The 18,784-nt window shown below is 45.2% G+C and overlaps 1 protein-coding gene across 10 annotated transcripts in view; it reads left to right on the forward strand.

Annotated features, from left to right (window-relative positions):
- Positions 1–13,884, forward strand: part of NARS2 (asparaginyl-tRNA synthetase 2, mitochondrial) — a 68,316-nt gene extending 54,432 nt beyond the window's left edge. For 8 of the 10 annotated variants that reach the window (XM_065412154.1, XM_065412197.1, XM_065412188.1 and 5 more), the window contains 3 exons: positions 218–315; positions 4,401–4,427; positions 13,073–13,884. In XM_065412154.1, the coding sequence (XP_065268226.1) occupies positions 218–315; positions 4,401–4,427; positions 13,073–13,217 (270 nt within the window). In that variant the 3' untranslated portion in view covers positions 13,218–13,884. The remainder of the gene's footprint in view (positions 1–217; positions 316–4,400; positions 4,428–13,072) is intronic. The other 2 variants (XM_065412162.1, XM_065412179.1) reach the window with 1 other exon arrangement.
- Positions 13,885–18,784: the final 4,900 nt, after the last annotated feature.

Consider the following 18,784-nt stretch of genomic DNA (forward strand, 5'->3'; position numbering starts at 1 on the left):
CATATAAGCTATGCCATCTGTTACCTTGTGCTAGTCACTATGATGTCCAGCTACCAATGGGTTAGATCACTATCTGTGTACTTGCATAGGGTCCATCTCCATAGTATCAGAGCACCTCACAAACAGGGATGAATTTATCCTCCCAGCAGCCCTGGGATTACTGTTGGACTGCACAGTTAAATGGCATGACTCAGTTTATGACTCTCTTTCCCCTAAGGTTGCAGCCGTTGATCTTCTGGTACCAGGAATAGGGGAGTTATGTGGCGGCAGCCTGAGAGAGGAGCGACTGCATTTTCTGCAATCACGCTTAGAGAGGTATGGAGAAACCCTATGGCTGATTACTAGCAGTAGCGGAGGAACAGTCTGGCAAGGGAGTGTCTCAGAGGCCACTGGAGTTTGGTGGGGGAAGGAGTAGATGTACAGACAGTAGATGTTCCGTTATGTTTATTGGCTTTGAAGAATCTGTTAATCAACTATTTATCTACTAAGCAAAATATGGCTGTATCCCCAAATGATGACTTGCTTCTGGCGTAAATATGCCAAGTGCCTCTTTGTATCATCTCACCACAGAAAAACGTTGCATGCTACTCAGAGAGGACCTCTCCTATCACATGGGCTCCAAGGAAGCTATCGGTAATTGTTAGAGCTGTCAAGCGATTAAAAATATTAATCGCGTGGTTAATCGCGCTGTTAAACAATAATTGAATACCATTTATTTCAATATTTTGGATGTTTTCTACATTTTCAAATATATTGATTTCAATTACAATACAGAATACAAAGTGTACAGTGCTCACTTTATATTTAGTTTTGATTACAAGTATTTGCACTGTAAAAAAACAAAAGAAATAGCATTTTTCAATTCGCCTAATACAAGTACTGTAGTGTAATCTCTTTATCATGAAAGTTGAACTTACAAATGTAGAATTATGTACAAAAAAACCTGCATTAAAAAATAAAACAATGTAAAATTTTAGAGCCTGCAAGTCCACTCAGTCTTACTTCTTGTTCAGCCAATTGGTCAGACAAACAAGTTTATTTACATTTGCAGGAGAGAATGCTGCCTGCTTCTTGTTTACAATGTCACCTGAAAGTGAGAACAGACGTTCTCATGGAACTGTTGTAGCCGGTGTCACAAGATATTTACATGCCAGATGCGCTAAAGATTCATATGTCCCTTCATGCTTCAACCACCATTCCAGGGGACATGTGTCCATGCTGATGACGGGTTCTGCTCGATAACAATCCAAAGCAGTGTGGACTGACGCATGTTAATTTTCATTATCTGAGTGAGATGCCACCAGCAGAAGATTGATTTTTTTTTTTTTGGTGGCTCAGGTTCTGTAGTTTCCGCATCGGACTGTTGCTCTTTTAAGACCTGAAAGCATGCTTCACACCTCATCCCTCTCAGATTTTGGAAGGCACGTCAGATTCTTAAACCTTGGGTCGAGTACCGTAGCTATCTTTAGAAATCTCACATTAGTACCTTCTTTGCGTTTTGTGAAATCTGCAGTGAAAGGGTTCTTAAAATGAACCACATGTACTGGGGCATCATCCAAGACTGCCATAACATGAAATATATGGCAGAATGCGGGTAAAACAGAGCAGGGGACATACAATTCTCTCCCAAGGTCAGTCACAAATTTAATTAATGCATTATTTTTTTAACAAGCATCATCAGCGTGGAAGCATGTCCGCTGGAATGGTGGCCAAAGCATGAAGGGGCATACGAATGTTTAGCATATTTGGCACGTAAATACCTTGCAATGCCGGCTACAAAAGTGCCATGCAAATGCCTGTTCTCACTTTCTGGTGACATTATAAATAAGAAGTGTGCAGCATTATCTCCCGTAAATGTAAACAAATTTGTTTGTCTTAGCGATTGGCTGAACAAGAAGTGGGACTGAGTGGACTTGTAGTCCACATCCGAAGTTTTACATTGTTTTGTTTTTGAGTGCAGTTACATAACAAAAAAAAATCTACATTTGTAAGTTGCACTTTCACGACAAAGAAATTGCACTACAGTCAGTACTTGTATGAGGTGAATTGAAAAATACACCTCTACCCCGATACAACGCGGTCCTTGGTAGCCAAAAAATATCACCGCCTTATAGGTGAGACCGCATTATATCGGATACGGTCCGGTGTGGCTTGCCGGGAAGAGCTGGTATGCCGTGCCAGACTGGACCTGCTTCCCCGGCGGTGATTTAAAGGGCCCAGTGCTCCAGCCGCTGCGGCCCGGGGCCTTTAAATCACCGCTGGAGCTCCGGCAGCGGGGCTCGGCGGCGCTTTAAAGGGCCCGGGGCTCCCCGCAGCGGCCGGAGCCTCTGGCTCTTTAAATCCCCACCCGAGCCTGGCTGCCGGAGTCCCAGGGCTCCGGCAGCCACGCTCGGGCGGGGATTTAAAGGGCCCAGGGCTCCACACGAATTCGATATAACACGGTAAAGCAGTGGGGCTCGGGCGGCGCTTTAAAGGGTCTGGGGCTCCCTGCTGCTTTACCGCATTATATCCGAATTCGTGTTATATCGGGTCGTGTTATAGCGGAGTAGAGATCTACTATTTCTTTTATCATTTTTACAGTGCAAATATTTTGTAATCAAAAATAATATACACTTTGATTTCAGTTACAACACAGAATACAATATATATGAAAATGGAGAAAAACATCCAAAATATTTAATAAATTTCAATTGGTATTCTATTGTTTAACAGTGCAATTAAAACTGCGATTCATCGGGATTACTCTTTTTGAGTTAATCTCATGAGTTAACTGTGATTAATCGACAGCCCTAGTAATTGGGTCTGGCACCTGGACTCCCTCCTTAGGCCTTGTCCCCACTCACCAACACGGTAATTCACCACCAGTGGTAGCAAAGGTGGAAGCTGTAGTGTAGACAGGGCGTGGGTCTCTTTGTCACAGTGTTGTCTAACCCTAAGGAACCGCACTGCGGTGAATTACAGCTATGAGCTTTGCTAGTGTAGATGCAGCCTCAGTGCTGTCATTTCAGAAAGTGTTGTTCTGTGCTCAGAGATGTTGATAAGCTAATTGGGAAGTGGAACCCATGTTAGTTTTCTGCTCTTTGACTCCACCCCACCCCACCCCACTCCCCTGGCCGGTAGTAGTCTGTGTGATTTCAAGGTGCTTTGAAGTCAGCATGAAGCAGCCCTGTCTCCAATTATCAAAGCTGCCATTGAGGCTGCAGGGGGGAAAATCCTCTTCACGGGGTTCAACTCAGATTCTCAGTGGACCCTTCGCAGAACTCAGCCCTGCCCCTTTGGGCCAGACACATACAGACAGGAGGCATTTTTGGAGGGCGATGAAATCCCAGTGTAACATTAGTTACACTTGGCAAATGCATTTAATACTTAGAGCAGTCACCTATTCAGCTGAAACATGTCTAGTTAATGAAGTACAGTGAAGCCCACTTCAGCATAACGAACCTAAGAAGGGCACTGGCATTCTGTAGCGGTGCAGGGTCTGGGTGGGGTCTTCCATTTCAGGAGAGATTAAAACCAGAACTGTTTAATTTGGAAAACTGAGGAGTAAGAGCCCATACAGCAGTGATGTATAAATCAATGAAATGTATGTCTTCAATGGGCTTAAAGTCCAGCTCTGCTCTGAAGAGCAACTATATAAAAATGGCATCTTCTTACGCCGGGATCTCTTCCTTTTGAGTATTCAGGGTGAGATCTGCTGACTTGATCTGCTGAGTAAAGGAATTTTCATTGGTCTTAACTCATGTTTAGCCCCTGAAGAGCTATTGTGACTAAGAGAGAGTTGGATTTTATTATACAACTGTATAAAGAAACTATGGCCCTGAGCCTGCAAAGACTTGCACGCATGCTTAACTTCATTCACATGAGTATCCCAGTTGAAGTCAATAGGACGATTCATAGGTGTAAAGTTAAGTGTGCGCGCAAGTCTTTTTTTTTTTTAAATTAATGGAGATATCCTATCTCCTAGAACTGGAAGGGACCTTGAAAGGTCATCGAGTCCAGCCCCCTGCCTTCACTAGCAGGACCAAGTACTGATTTTTGCCCCAGATCCCCAAGTGGCCCCCTCAAGGATTGAACTCACAACCCTGGGTTTAGCAGGCCAATGCTCAAACCACTGAGCTATCCCTCCCCCCAGGATTGGGGTCTTACTGCATTAGAATTGGTACCATACATTTAAGAAGAGCATTGAAAATCTGTTCAACACCACCCAAAAAGTACTACTTTGTATTTCAGAAACCTCTGCTATTGATTATGCTGCTTTCCTCTCTTCCCCTTTTTGTATTAATTAGTAATATCCTCCCTTTTCTTACTCTGTATTTCCACGCACTAAACTGTTAACAGATCACACAGCTGATATGGATCTGCTCCGCTGATTTACTGACAAGAGTTTGTTTATTCCACAGATTAGGACTCGCAGACGCCTACCAATGGTAAGACTATATATTGCTTGGTCTACAAACAGTATCTGTTCTCTTACTACTATTACGGAAGAAGCCTTTTCATTGGGGCCCTCAGTGAGCTGCAGCCAGTCACAATGAAGTGGCCATCTCATCTAAACACAGTTTAACCACGTTACTTAAAGTTTATCCTCCCACTTGTTTAGTTGCAGCCGGAGTTGCATCTTTCATTCCTTTCATTATTGCACAAAATGGATTAACTTGCTGCTCATCAACAATTTTTAATATTAAATCCTTAAACTGTATGCAGAAACCCAGAATGTTACTGAAAAATCCCAGGTGCTGTTGCATGAGAGAAATAGGGCACAAAAACCACAAGCAATTTTTGATCTTTAGTGGCTGCATGAACAACTCCACTTGCAATTGGCAGGGTAATGAGGCCAAAACACCTTCCCAACAGAGTAGTTGAAGTAGTTACAATTGTCCCCCTAAAGAAATAGAATAGAACAGTCCTTAAATTTAATAAGGGAAAAATAGGCTCCTTGAGTTTTCCCTATTAAAGTGACTGTCCAGACGCTGTGTCCCTTTTGAAAAATTATGAATTATTTGTATTATCATAATAATGCTTAGGATGCATCTGTTAATCATCTGGTAGAGGAGTGATGTTGCAAAGTGTTTCAAACGTAGGAGAGTTTATCAAAAAGTGCTTGAGTAGCTAGAATAACCATTAGGGAGGAGAATGCTTTTTAAACCGATAACTTGGATTAAGAGGCTGTAATGAATGCAGGATTCCCTCCTGCATCCTGAAACTTCTTGGGAATAGCACAGCACAAGGTACCATAAGCCTCTACATCAGCAATGTGTAGACAAGGCAAATGAAACTTCTTCCCATTTTTCATGGATTTGTAGGCCAGAAGGACCATTATGATGAGCTAGTCTGACTTACTGCTTAGCACAAGACATAGAATTTCACCCAGTAATTTCGGTGTCAAGTCCCTAAGTTCTGTTGGAACGATGGCGTATTGTGGAGGAGTTCATTCACCGCAGGAGCACCTCCTAGTGGCCAGGCATGGCAGAGTGGTTCTCTGCTCACTGAGTGCTGCCTTCCAATGGTCGCTCCAGTGCGGCAGTCGTCTCTTTCACCATCATTCCGCCCTTCAGCCGGATCATGATTTAGTCCATCCCTTCTGGGGTAATTATGTCCCAACTCAAAGGGACAAAAACTCTTCTATCCTTCCCCAAATCAATCGTCAGTTCACTTCTTTTCCCCCCTCCCGTGCTCTGTAGCGTTCATCCTCCCTTTGAGAGAGCTGCTTTCTCTGGAGGCCCAGCTCCTCCCAAACCACTGACACTCAGGACTTCTGCCCTGGAGCCTGTCTTCTCCCAGGCCTGCTTTAGAAAGTCTTTCTCCCCAGCTGCCCTCTCCCTTCAGAAACAGTCTCAGGGCTGGTCCACACTGGGGCGGGGGATCGATCTAGGAAACGCAACTTCAGCTACGAGAATAGTGTAGCTGAAGTCGACGTTTCCTAGATCGAACTAAGTTTACTTACTGCGGGTCCACGCGGCGCAAGCAAGCTCCCCCGTCGACAGCGCTTCCTCCTCTCGGCGAGCAGGAGTTCCGCAGTCGACGGGGGAGCGCTTCTGGGATCGATTTATCGCGTCCAGATGAGACGCGATAAATCGATCCCAGAAGATCGATCTCTACCCGCCGAATCGGGCGGATAGTGTGGACCTACCCTCAGAGTCCTAGCTCCTTCCTGCAGGCCCCTCTATTGATCCTTTCCCTTAGTTTGTGCCTTCTTCCATTGCCAGCTTTCCTAGCCTTGCCCCCTCTTTCAAAGTTCTTACCCAGACCTGCCCTTCTCTTAGGGCCCGCTGCCCAGGGGTGTTCCCTTCCCCTGCAATCCAGCTTTCCTTCCCAGCCTTCCCTCATCTAGCTAGAATCCCAGGGCTTACTCCTCACTGCCTCTCTAATGCCAGAGAGTGACTGCAGACTCTCTCTCTCTCTCTCTCTCTCTTTTTCCATGGTGAAGCAGATTTAACTGAATAGTCTATAGCCACCGACTATAATTGCTAAATACTCAGCCATTTATATCCTTTCACTCTGCCCTATGTCCATCAGGTGCCTTTCTGCTATGACCCCATTTTCGTGATATTTTTCTAAGTAACATAATATGACTTTTGTTATCTAAAGCCGGGGAGGGCACACTATGGCCCGCGGGCCAGCAGGGCTAAGGCAGGCTCCCTGCCTGCCCTGGCCCTGCAACGCTCCTGGAAGCAACCAGCACCACGTCCCTGCGGCCCCTGCGATGGGGGGCAGAGGGCTCCGTGCATTGCCCTCGCCTGCAGGCACCGCCCCCCCGCAGCCCCCTTTGACTGGGAATGGGGAACTGCGGCCAATGGGAGCTTTGGGAGTGGTACCCACAGGCAAGGGTAGCACGCGGTGGAGCCGCCTGCCCCACTACACCCCGAGGAGCCACTGCCAGACATGCTAGCCACTTCTGGGAGTGGCGCGGGGCCAGGGCAGGCAGGGAGCCTGCCTTAGCCCCGCTATGTGCTGCTGCCACCCCAGAGCCGCTCACGGTAAGCAGCGCCAGGCCGGAGCCCGTACCCTGAACCCCTCCTGCATCCTGCACCCCAACCCCTTCCCTGAGCCCTGTCGCACCCCGCACCCCTCCTGCACCCCAACCCCCTGCCCTGAGCCTCCAGCCGCACCCCTCCTGCACCCCAATCCGCCTGCCCTGAGCCCCTTCCTGCACACCGCACCCCCTCCTGCACTCCCTCCCGCACCCCAACCCCCTGCTCCAGCCCTACATTCATGGCCCTGCATACTATTTCCCCACCCAGATCTGGCCCTCGGGCCAAAATGTTTGCCCACCCCTGCCTTAAGCCGTTTAAATTCCTCAACAAGCTTTTCCCTTTTCTTTATCAAAGCCCTGACATACCCATAAAAGGTGATCAGTTTGTTTCTTCTACCCTACAGCATGTACATAATCCATCTCTGGGTTTATTTTTTCAAAAGATTTTTGTTTAAATCACAGTGACCAGTCAGTACTCTAAACAAAATCACTTCATTTTTCCTATCCAGGCCCTGAAATATGTCATTATCCTCAACTCCAGGGCACAGTTCAGAATATCTTCTACCTCTTTTTTCATTGATCCAAAGATTTTGCCGCCATTCTTTGAAATTTTTCTGCACTTGGCTTTAGAATTCCCGTTTACTCACGATATTTCTATGTCAATCCTTCCTTTTCTTACAGTGCTTTTAGCTGCTTTGTCCCATCATTTCAGTCCCTCTTTACCCCAATATGCACTGGGATTCAGGCTAATGCTACATGTTTCCCCATCGCTACTAACTCTGTCACTAGAAATATAATTTGATTGATTAAATCACTTCTGCATTCAGAGAGACCCTTTCTTATTGCCATAAGGCCTGAGACTGAGTCTGGGAAAATGACCGCCGCTGCTGAGGGTCAGCCCCTTTCTGCTACAGACCGTCTCTCTTTATACTAACCAGCTTGCTCCTTCCCAGCTGGGTTCATGATCAGTTAAGCCTGGCTCCTCATCCAGGCGCAGCCTGGTATTGTTAATTGGCCTCTCGGGCCCACATTAGCCCCTTCAGGGCCCGCGTGGGATACATCTTTTGGAGACATCCAGTCATGACTTAGAGATTGCGAGTGAGGGAGAATCCTCCACGTCTGTAGGTCAGAATGCAGGCAGAGAGCAGCTCATCTGCACGGCACATGTTGTCAGAAAGCTGCCACCGGCTCAGGACGTGGAGGGTGCTCAAGTCCAACAGCCGCAGCCGGTCTCTGCTTCCTCGTTGCACCTGTAGAGCTGAGAATGGTGATTGAGACAAATCATAGGGATACAGGAGTTGTCGTAGCACATCAGATGACTGATCCAATTAGGCTGCTCTCCTGCTCTCAGAAGTGCTGGGTGCTTCCGAGGAACGTGGCACCTAGTTTAATTGCACAAAGCTGTAGTGCGCCTGGAGAGTGGAGAGTAACTTCTTACTATTCCCCATAGGAGGTCAGCTTAAGCCCTGCAGCATTCAACCTGCCTGGGCATGAATAGGGTCCTGCTGGTTGGCTGGATTTGAAACAATAGCTCTATGAAGATCCATGCTGGGAGATTGTGGCAGGCTATGTTTGTAATGGCAGGGAGGCTACCAACATTAGCAGGAAGGCTGTGCCATATCTTTCTAACTTCCATGGGGAAGCACAAGGAGTCATTGTCAACAGCCTGTCTGTGTTGGTGCATGGAGTTTCCATCACGTTCTGGAGGCACTTTCTATTCTGTGCCCACAATCCACCCTCCCACCAACCGTACCTCCCATCAGGGAAGATGTGCCCGCCGGACACAGCATAGGGAGCAATTAACACTGTCATAACATTCACGGCTAAGAACATAAGAACGGCCGTACTGGGTCAGACCAAAGGTCTATCTAGCCCAGTATCCTGTCTACCGACAGTGGCCAATGCCAGGTGCCCCAGAGGGAGTGAACCTAACAGGTAATGATCAAGTGATCTCTCTCCTGCCATCCATCTCCACCCTCTGACAAACAGAGTCTAGGGACACCATTCCTTACCCATCCTGGCTAATAGCCATTAATGGACTTAACCTCCATGAATTTATCTAGTTCACTTTTAAACCCTATTATAGTCCTAGCCTTTACAACCTCCTCAGGCAAGGAGAAGCTATTCCTCCTCAGCAGAGGGATAGCTTCTGATTTGGTACGTGGATTCTGCAGGGGCTGGTGCGCTGGAAATGCCTGGATAGGAGTGCACAAAAGTGCTCCTAAACCCTGATCTCCAGCATCCACCCAAAGAGCGGGTAGTTATTGAGCTGATCTGCTTCGCTGTATCCGCTCCTAATTATCCATCAGTATTACGGCGGGATCGGTGGCAAATCCCCGAGTTGCAGTTGCACTGAGACTTACAATTACAGCAGGACAGAACTTGCTCTTTTTACATTTTAGTGATTGAATTTAGTCTCCAAATTCGACACAATAGCTCCTTGGAGGGTAATTGAAACGGCTATATGATTTTTAAAATAAAATATTGAATAACGTTTGCACAGGAAATGCTTTAAAATGCTCCTTTTCTGAGCTCCTGCATAGAACAGAGTATCTTTGTTTGCCTCTTCCTTCCACTGATCATTGTGGGACCTCGGAAATCATAATCTGACCACTCCTCAGTGTGTTATTTAAGGAGTGGCTTGCCTCTAATGCACCCATTGTACCATTGGGAGAGGAGGGTGGAAGGAGAGAATCAGTGATCTGAAACAGACAGTGTTCCCAGTCCCATCGTTTATTCAGCTGACGAGTGGGCTTTAATAAGAAAATACAGTAAAATTCCTGAACCCATCTTGATCTCTTTCAGTTGGATACATTGTGTGTGTGTGTGTGTGTGTTGTAGGTTTTCCTTTGACTGATATTGGAGAGGGTCGTTCAGCATTGATTTGTGCAGTTAATTAAGATTATTTCCGCTGTCCTTTCTTTCACACTGTAACTAGCGAGGAACTCAGTCGCCTCATTTTAATGCTACTGGTTATCAAATTTGGGTATAAGCATCAGAGGGGCAGAGTGGTCCAGTTTCTAGGACCCTGGACTCCGAGGGGAATCAGGAGATCTGAGTTTTCTGGCTCTGTCGTGTCTTTGTTTCCCCTCCCACCCTTTGTCTGTCTTGCCTGTTTAGATTGTAAACTTGTTGGGGCAAGGACTCTCTCTCACTATGTATTTGTACAGCGCCTAGCACAATGGGGGCCTTTAGATGCTACCATAATCATAATAATAGGGACACTTTGTCCCCGAGCTGCAAGTTCTTGTACCGTGCCCACCCACACTGCACGTAGCAGCCCAGATGTTCTCTACATATTGGACTCGCTTCCTCATTCTGACTTTCATCGTGGACATAAATGTTGAAAGTAGCTTCACGCTTGTCCTTTTGGCATCTCTGCCCAGCATTCGCTCAGTGGGATAGCGACAGAGCAGATGGGTACGTGTGATTTGCTCTTTGGAGGTGGAGGTTGCTCTGTCCCATTGGAATTCATTCCCTTTTTGATTGGAGGAGGGCTAGCCAAGCTGGGCCACTCCATGTTGTAATATTCTCCTCTGAGCCTCAGTGGCAAGTGTGATCTTTCTATCAGTATACTGAGTAGGGTAGAGGTGACCCTCTGTGGCAACAGAAGAAGGAAAGAACATAATGCCATTAGAAGTAAAAACTATCTAGGGCCATGGCATTTCAGCTGCTTTCTCTCTTTGCGACCCACTGCCTCCTCACTCCCACTCCCCTTCTTTATTATACAGTGGAGAGCAGGGCAGCAGAGGTGACCTGAAATACAGCAGTGCTCACTGGCAGTGGGTGAGCTTCATCTGTTCTAGCATTTCCAACCAATGGGTAATAGCAGCATTGATAGGCCGCATCTCCTCTGTGAACCACAATGCAAATGTTAAACTCACAATCCCCTTCTGAGGTGGGGAAATCATGTCTTCCCTGTTTCATAGATGGCGGTGCCCAGAGAAGGGAAATGACCTGCCCATAATGGCACGCAGTAAGTCAGTGACCTATTGAAATCAAGGAGAGTTTTTCCATTGACTCCAGGGAGTGCTGATTCAAGCCTTTGTCTTCGGTTCACAGAGCTTAAGTTTTGACCCGACTGCCTCTCCAACACAGCATGTCCTGTGTGCAACAGAAGCAGATATTATACCTACCATCAGTACGTAGCAATAGAGCCTGGATATTAACTGAAATATTCAATTACAGATACATAAGGCCAGAAGGGGACCACCACTCTGATCTTCCAATCTGGCCGCCTGCACATGTATTTCACCCTGTAGGATCCTGAACAGCATAGGAAACTGAGAAGAACTTTGAGATGCAAAACTGAGGTTGTTTGAGGTCAGCATTGATCAACCCAAAGATCCAAGGCCTTTTCCAATGGGAAGAAAATCAGTTTCTCCCCAGATGTGAGCAAAATCTTTTTCTTTCTGCTCTTGTCCCTCATGGGAAGGTTGGATCAGTCAACAAAGCAAGATTTCTTTGGGATTGTTGTAATTTCACTAGAACTTCTTTCAGTTTTACAAAACATTTCCCCGCCTTGAATGTTCAGGTGCATGGGGTGCCTAGACGCCTCTGTTCTTTCAGGCTCACTTCTTTAACCAGCAGAGGGCAAGGAGATTTCAGTGTAATGAGGGGATTAAAAGGGATGGATTATGTTGTTTGGAAAGGAGGTAGAAATACATCCTACCGTGAATGGTAGCAAAGAGGGTGCTCCTTTTTGCCTTGCCCTGTAATATAGCAACAGGGCACATGACAAAGATAAAAGGACACGTGTTTGAAATGGATGAAAGGAAATGATTTTTTAACTTGGTATATAATGAACTCCTGGAATTCACCACCCTGGGATGTTATTGCAGTACATAGTTTAGCAAGATTCAAAGGTTACACGGGCTATCAACTCTCCAGCTGCAGGGCATAAACTGATTGCCAGCTGGGGTCATGGAAGAATATTTCCCTTCATGGAATTACATTGCACAATCAGCCAGGTGCAGAGGGAGGGGTTCGCTTGCCTCTTAAGCCTCATGTGTGAGCCACTGCAAGAGGCAGCATGCTGGGCTAGTCCGTGGCTATTTCGTGGTGGAAAATGTGCAGTGTGCAGCTTGTTGAATAAAGAGACCCTCAAGGAGCATTTTCCAGCATAAAGGAAATTTTCCATGCATCTGCCACAATCTGCTTTTTCTCTTGTCAGTGCAGTATTGAAAATGTCTCAACTCCACCACTGGTGATGCGCTGACGGGGAAAGAGCTACTCCTGTAGCAGTCATCAGAAATGGGTTAAGTGCCTGATCCAAAGCCCATTGAAGGCAGTGGGAGCTTCCGTTCACTTTAATGGGCTCTAGGTTCAGCACCCAGGTCCGAATGCGTAGGTTAGCCTAGTGCAGGTGTGAGCAGCCACACTGCAGAGCCCTACCCAAACCCAAGTTGCTGTATCCTGTGTGTGTGTGTGTGTGTTGCTGCGGCTTCTGGGGATATATTCCAGAGTTGTTTGTGCTGTAGTACGCTGAGCCGCTGTATGATTCTTTCCTAGTGAATTGTGGGAGAACCTTTCTGTCCTTCCGGCACATAGGGGAGAATTGTGGGAAGGCATTGGACATCTACCAGCACTTCAGTGGTTTAGTCTGCGTCCTCACTGCAAAGCGGGTGTGTTAACAGCCTGAGCGAAAGCTCTAACCTGTACCCCCAGCTGGGCCAGCTAGCCTGGGTTTAAAACCCCAGATGTGAGAAGGTTATGGGTGGGAGAGGAGGGGAACGAGGGGCAACACCTGAGGAAGTGCCCGAGTTAACGCTACAGTGAAGACATACCTTTAATACCAAGCCCTATTAGGCAACGGAATAGTGTGCCAGGGCACATTTTGGAAACCCCATCACTTAGCACATTTAAAACTGGACTTGACAGAAAATTAAAGAATCTCTGCAGGGCAAAATTCAGCATCAGTAGAGGGAAGGACTAAATGAGCTAATTAGATGTCTTCCATCTCTAACTACAGATACTTTTGATGTTGCAAGAGTCTGGGTCAAGCAAAGTAATTAAGATGAAGGAAAAACTCAAAATGGAAAGAACTGCTTTCATTATCTGAGCACAACCATGTTGTAAATGTAACTATTTAAATTGCAGGTATCTAGATCTCCGGCAGTTTGGATCGGCCCCTCATGGAGGCTTCGGAATGGGGTTTGAGCGCTACCTGCAGTGCATCTTGGGAGTGGACAATATCAAAGACGTTATGCCTTTCCCGAGGTTTCCTCACTCCTGTCTTTTGTAGCTCCATGGCTGACTCACATGGACCAGTCTGCGCTGGAGTGTTTGTATGTATAATGTGTCTGCACATGACTGCTTGTGATGATATTGGGGAAAGATGGAGAGAATTTTTGTACCAAATAATCCTGTGGTAAATTTAATGGAGGGAGTTCAGGAGGAGACTTTTCTTGGGAGATTTAGACCCTACCACTTCTTAGTATTATTTATATAGCACTTTAAATCTTCAAAGCACTTCAGGTGCATTAATGACTCTTACTTAACTAAAGGGTTAAAATCCTCATGGGAGGAACAAAAGTTAGGACTATAATGAATAAGCATTGTTGGGAGCTGATATTTTTTAATGCAAGATGTTAATAAGGGGGTGTGACCCAAACACAGAACTGGGAGTCGGGATGCTATGAGGTTTAATTACATGTCTGTACAGTGCTTTGAAGATTGAATGTGATAGAACTGCTCGGTGTTACCATCACTGACACACATTTGCTTTTAAGAAATGGCTATTGTAAAGCGAGAGTCTCCTGCCATGAATGAAAAGCTCGTACACGTTGAGGTTGGAAAGTAGATCCTAATCAGCTGAATCTTGCCAGGAAAAATCTCTCTTATATTGTAACTGCCGGGGTGAGGGAGTTGATGGCAGTTGATTTTGTGAGTCAATAAAGATGCATAGTTGGCTTTTTCTCTCATGGTTTGTTTTTCAGTCATTAAATTTTGGTATTCATCATAATGGTGATTCCTTCAACCTGTTCAGCAACTGAATCCTTTACCTTACACCAGACGCAGAGCTCTGTAAGAGGTGATCTATGCATACTGTCTTAAAGAGAACGCGAATTCATGGGAAGAAAGAAATGTTCGGTTAAGTGGAAGTACATTTGAGCCTCTGAAGCCAACATGTACTTCCCATTTTTCTTGAGAAATGATTTCACGTTCAACTGGCCAAGCAGATATACCTGCGTTTGTAAAGCCACCCTATAACTAATACACACTCCCAGTCATTGTATATCAGGTAATTATGACTCTCTTCACTGATACAATCTTTGATAGATTTATCCTCCTAACACCCCTGCTAGGTAGAGAAGAATTTATCCCCATTGTGCAGATGGGAATTGTGTGTAGATTAAGTGACTTGTCCAAGGTCACACAGGAAAACGGTGGTTGAGTTGGGACTTAAACCCAGGCTTCCTGAGTTGCAGTCCAGTGGCCCTGTCCACAGTGCCATCCTTCTTACCTTGCACATATTGTCGTAATCCTGAACTGTGAGCTCTCTGGGGCAGGGTCTTTGTTTCTCTCATTTGTATAGTGCCTATCACGACAGACCCTAAGCACTGCTGTAGAATAAATAATATGTACAGAAAAGGACTCAGAAATAATAGGGTTATTTTTAATGACTACCATGTAAATAGTTGTATGAAGTGTGCAGGGGGTGCAGAAGAGCTGAAATAATTTTTTTCCCCAAGCAGGTGAAAGAGAGTGAAAAACACTGATTAGATAATGTTACACTCTCACAGATGTCACCAGTGTTGTGGAGCAGTTTAACACTGTCAGCCCTTGAGTATCCAAAAACTATTTCTCCAGGCCAATGCCAGTGCCCCTCGATGTATCACACACATTGAGAAGTCTCTCTTGTATCTACATTCTTCTCATGTTCCCCATCTCATTTGATTAAACAAGTGTTTACTGGGCATTAGTTGGTGTACAGCTCTCGGTGTACTCCAGGGAATTATCCCTCTACATTTAGGGCCTGATTCAAAGATTCCCATTGACATCAGTGGGCTTTGGGCCAGACCCTAATTTTGTAATTGCCCCTTGGTTAGCTGCAAGATGTGGAAAAACTCCTGCAGTCAGACAGCTCCATACTTGCAACATTACTAAGTAGCCTCCAGAAGTATGCAGTATCCATGCCAAAGTTATCAGTAACTTAAACTCACAAAATGGCCACACTGCCACAGCTGCAATCAGCAGAGGCATTTGAACTAGTTCCCCAGCCCTGAGATTGTTTGTTTGTTATTATTTAACATTTATTGGGCTGCCATAGGTGACAAGAATGAAGGGGGGAGTCAACAGCTCAATAAGCGGGCAGATCTGAATGACAGGGCGGGCTAAATGGAGAAGGGCCTTAAAGGCAAAGGTAAAGAGTTTACAGTTGATGCAGTGGAAGACACAAAGAAGGGGGTGATGTCAGCAGCCTGACAAGCCAGGAACAATGATCCTGGCAGCATTGTTTTGAATGGGCTTAAAGGGGGCAGTGTGGTTAATACCAAGGCCGAAGAGAAGGAGATCACAATAGCATAAGATATTGATGGCCTGAGCCAAGAGCGCTGACAGTCTGGACAAACAGAAAAGGTCAAATCTTTGAAATATTATGTATGTAGAAGCAGCAAAATTTGGACATAATGTTGAGAGAGCCCGGTCGAAGTTGATGCCAGTATTAAGGGCCTGAAGGCTGGTGAGTGGTGTCCATGGTGATGGAGAAACTAGGGAGAGGTGAAGGCTTGAGATGAAGTGGGAGATTGATTGATAGATTTTATGGCCAGAAGGAACCATTAGATCATCTAGTCCGACCTCCTGCATAACACAGGCCAGTTACCCCTGTATCAAGCCCAATAACTTGTGTTTGACAAAGCATATCATCCAGAAAGGCATCTGCTCTTCATTTGAAGACTTCAAGAGATTGAGAATCCACCACTTCTCTTGGCAGTTTTTTTCAATGATTAAGCACCCTTAAGCTATTGTCGTAGTTGAAGTTACGTAACTTACACCGATTTAGCTCGTGCCCCTCCTTTCCCCCCAGCGTAGACCAGGCCTGAGGTGAGTATTGTGACTGGCAGTCCTGCACATTCAAAAGTGTGAGAACTGCACTGCCCGTTAGTCCTTCTGGAACCTCCCTTACAGCCAGATTTCCAGGTATCTAGTGAGTATGGGAGTCCTTTCCCTTCCAAGGCTGGCATTGTTAGCCTCATGCCATGTGTACGTAATGCTAGCAGGTATTGCCAAGGAATGTGAGTTGTTTTTCCCTGGGATTTCCATTTGGTATGTCATGCATTTCCCTCAAATTTTATCTTAGAATAAAAAGAAGTTAATTTAAAGGTTTGGGGAGGCCGTTCCTCTTGGACGTATAGTCAGTGAAGCATGCCAAGAATCTTGCTGGGTTTTCATTTACTATCTGTCTTCATTTACTGGTTTCAGCAAAATAAAGACTTTCACTTTTGCAAGTAAGATCCTCTTGATTATTTACACTTAGCAATCAGTTCTTAACGTAAACATGTACTAAGGCAAGTGAAACTGGGGGCTTTTGAATGCAGTAAAGAGATTGGCTCTCATGTCTGGGTCTCCAGCCCAGACACTGCATGCAACTACAAATCACAAAGTCAGTCAGCGAGCCATCTGGGGTTCAATTCCTGCAAAGCCATCGCTGCCACGTCTCAGGTTTGTCAGCAATCCAGCGGCCTGAGATTAGACTCGATGCGTTTAATAAACTGGGTTAGTTGTCCACAAAAACTGCTTGCGTAGAAACTGGCACCGAATTGTGGGAGAGGAATTTTGAAGCTATGCAAATAACAATAATAAAAATAATGCTATTGATTCTGAACACTGATGTACTGAAACTCTTGCAGCCAAGAGCTTCTCCATAAGAATATTCAACATCAGGAGAGTCCAAGAAGGCTACAAACATGAGGATACTGTGTTTCTTCCAAACTACCCAGAGAAGAGAGACTTTTAGATTCAGTTTGCACTTTTAAAAAATAAAAAAATATTTTAGCTTCCTCACCTCTAAATATTACAGGGGCCTAGTAATCAGCCTGGGAGCTGGGGCCCATCTATCATAAAGATTACCTTCTCCCATTTATTATTATTTAGTATTTGTATAACGGTAGGGCCTAGCTGCTTCAGTCATGGACCAGGATCTCATTGTGCTAGGTGCTGTACAAGCATAGGACAAAAAAGACAGCCATGTCCCCCAAATACTGACAATCTCCCCGTGCAAAACTGCCACAGTTACCATTGGCAGGAGCACCTGCACTAGCACCCCACTAGCATATAAGGCAGCTGGCAGGGGACACGGGTTTGGAACCCACTCCCCTGCTTGGCCCATAATAGCTGTAGTTGAGAGGCCATTGGGGGCCCATTGGTTTTCCCCAGGAGTGAGGGGCTAGCAAAGCTCTGATCAGAGATGTTAAATATGGGTTTGGCTGTGGGCTAGTATTAGGTGCTGTAGAAGGGGGAGGGGGGGTTACAGAAGTGATCTGTTCCATGAGGGGTTGAGAATTGTCATGCGCAAAGGACAGACGCTTCCTTTTAATGGATGGTTGTGAGGTCTAAATAAATAATAAATGATGTTTCTGTGCCATTAAAACCCAATAACATTGGTTATTGCTGTGGTCTCTGCCTGCCCCGTAGACCAAAAGAGAATTACAGTAGAATCTCAGGGTTACAAACACCTTGGGAATGGAGGTTGTTCATAACTCTGAAACGTTTGTAACTATGAACAAAATGGTATGGTGGGTCTTTTAGAAATTTACAACTGAACCTTGGCTTAACTCAGTTTTGAAACTTTACTATGCAGAAGAAAAATGCTTATTTTAACCATCTTAATTTAAATGCAAACACACACACAGTTTCCTTACCTTGTCAAATCTTCTTTTAAACTTTCCCTTTATTTTTATAGTAGTTTACATTTAACACAGTACTGTATTTGCTTTCTTTTTCTTCTTTTTTCTTTTTGTCTCTGCTGCTGCCTGATTGCGTACTTCTGCTTCCAAATGAGGTGTGTGGTTGACTGGTCAGTTCCTAACTCTGAGGTTCAACAGTACAAAGTGGGACTGGAGGGGAAAAGGGAGATATTGTATATAAAGACTGGCAGTCATAATTTCCCAGCTCTTCACAAAGCTATGGGGACCACAAGAGATCGTTACTTCTCAAGGCTGAGCTTATTGTTTTATTTCATCGCTCCTTGCAAAGCTGCACCTTTCAAAGGATCATAAAGTTTGATTTGATGATCCCGATGGGAGAAAGGTGTGTGTAACTTCACAGAAGAGTTCTGTACCAGTTATTTCAGAAGCAGGCTAGACATGGGTCTGAGCAGGAGTTCAGATATTGTTTTGTGGTTGCTACTCAACGTATTATTATAGTTATTTGTATTACAGTCGTGCCTAGATTGTGACGTTGCACTCCATATGTTTTATGGAAATATGTTTATGAGTGAATATGATGTAACTGGAATATGCTTTATGCAAAAGGTCTCTTGTAAGGAATCATTACAAAGGTTATATTCCTCCTATTTGTATGCATGTATCATTCTTGTATCTGAAGCTAGAAATATGAAGTATAACTCTGAGGTCCTATGTAATTATGCAAAGTGTGGGCCATTAATGGTGGTTTAGAATCTTGATGGCTCCCATTGACTAGGACAATTGGGTGTAGATGGTTTATTTACCTGGATACATGCAGTCCAGCCCTGGAAGAATGGAGGCTGGGGTCTCACAGGACATGTGAACATGTCACCTGATACTGGAATCCATCTTAAACTTGGTGCTTTTCCTTTTAGAAGGAGGGATGGGGACCCAGAGAGACAAA

Source organism: Emys orbicularis, chromosome 1 (assembly GCF_028017835.1).
Source record: "Emys orbicularis isolate rEmyOrb1 chromosome 1, rEmyOrb1.hap1, whole genome shotgun sequence".
Taxonomy (NCBI): Eukaryota; Metazoa; Chordata; order Testudines; family Emydidae; genus Emys; species Emys orbicularis.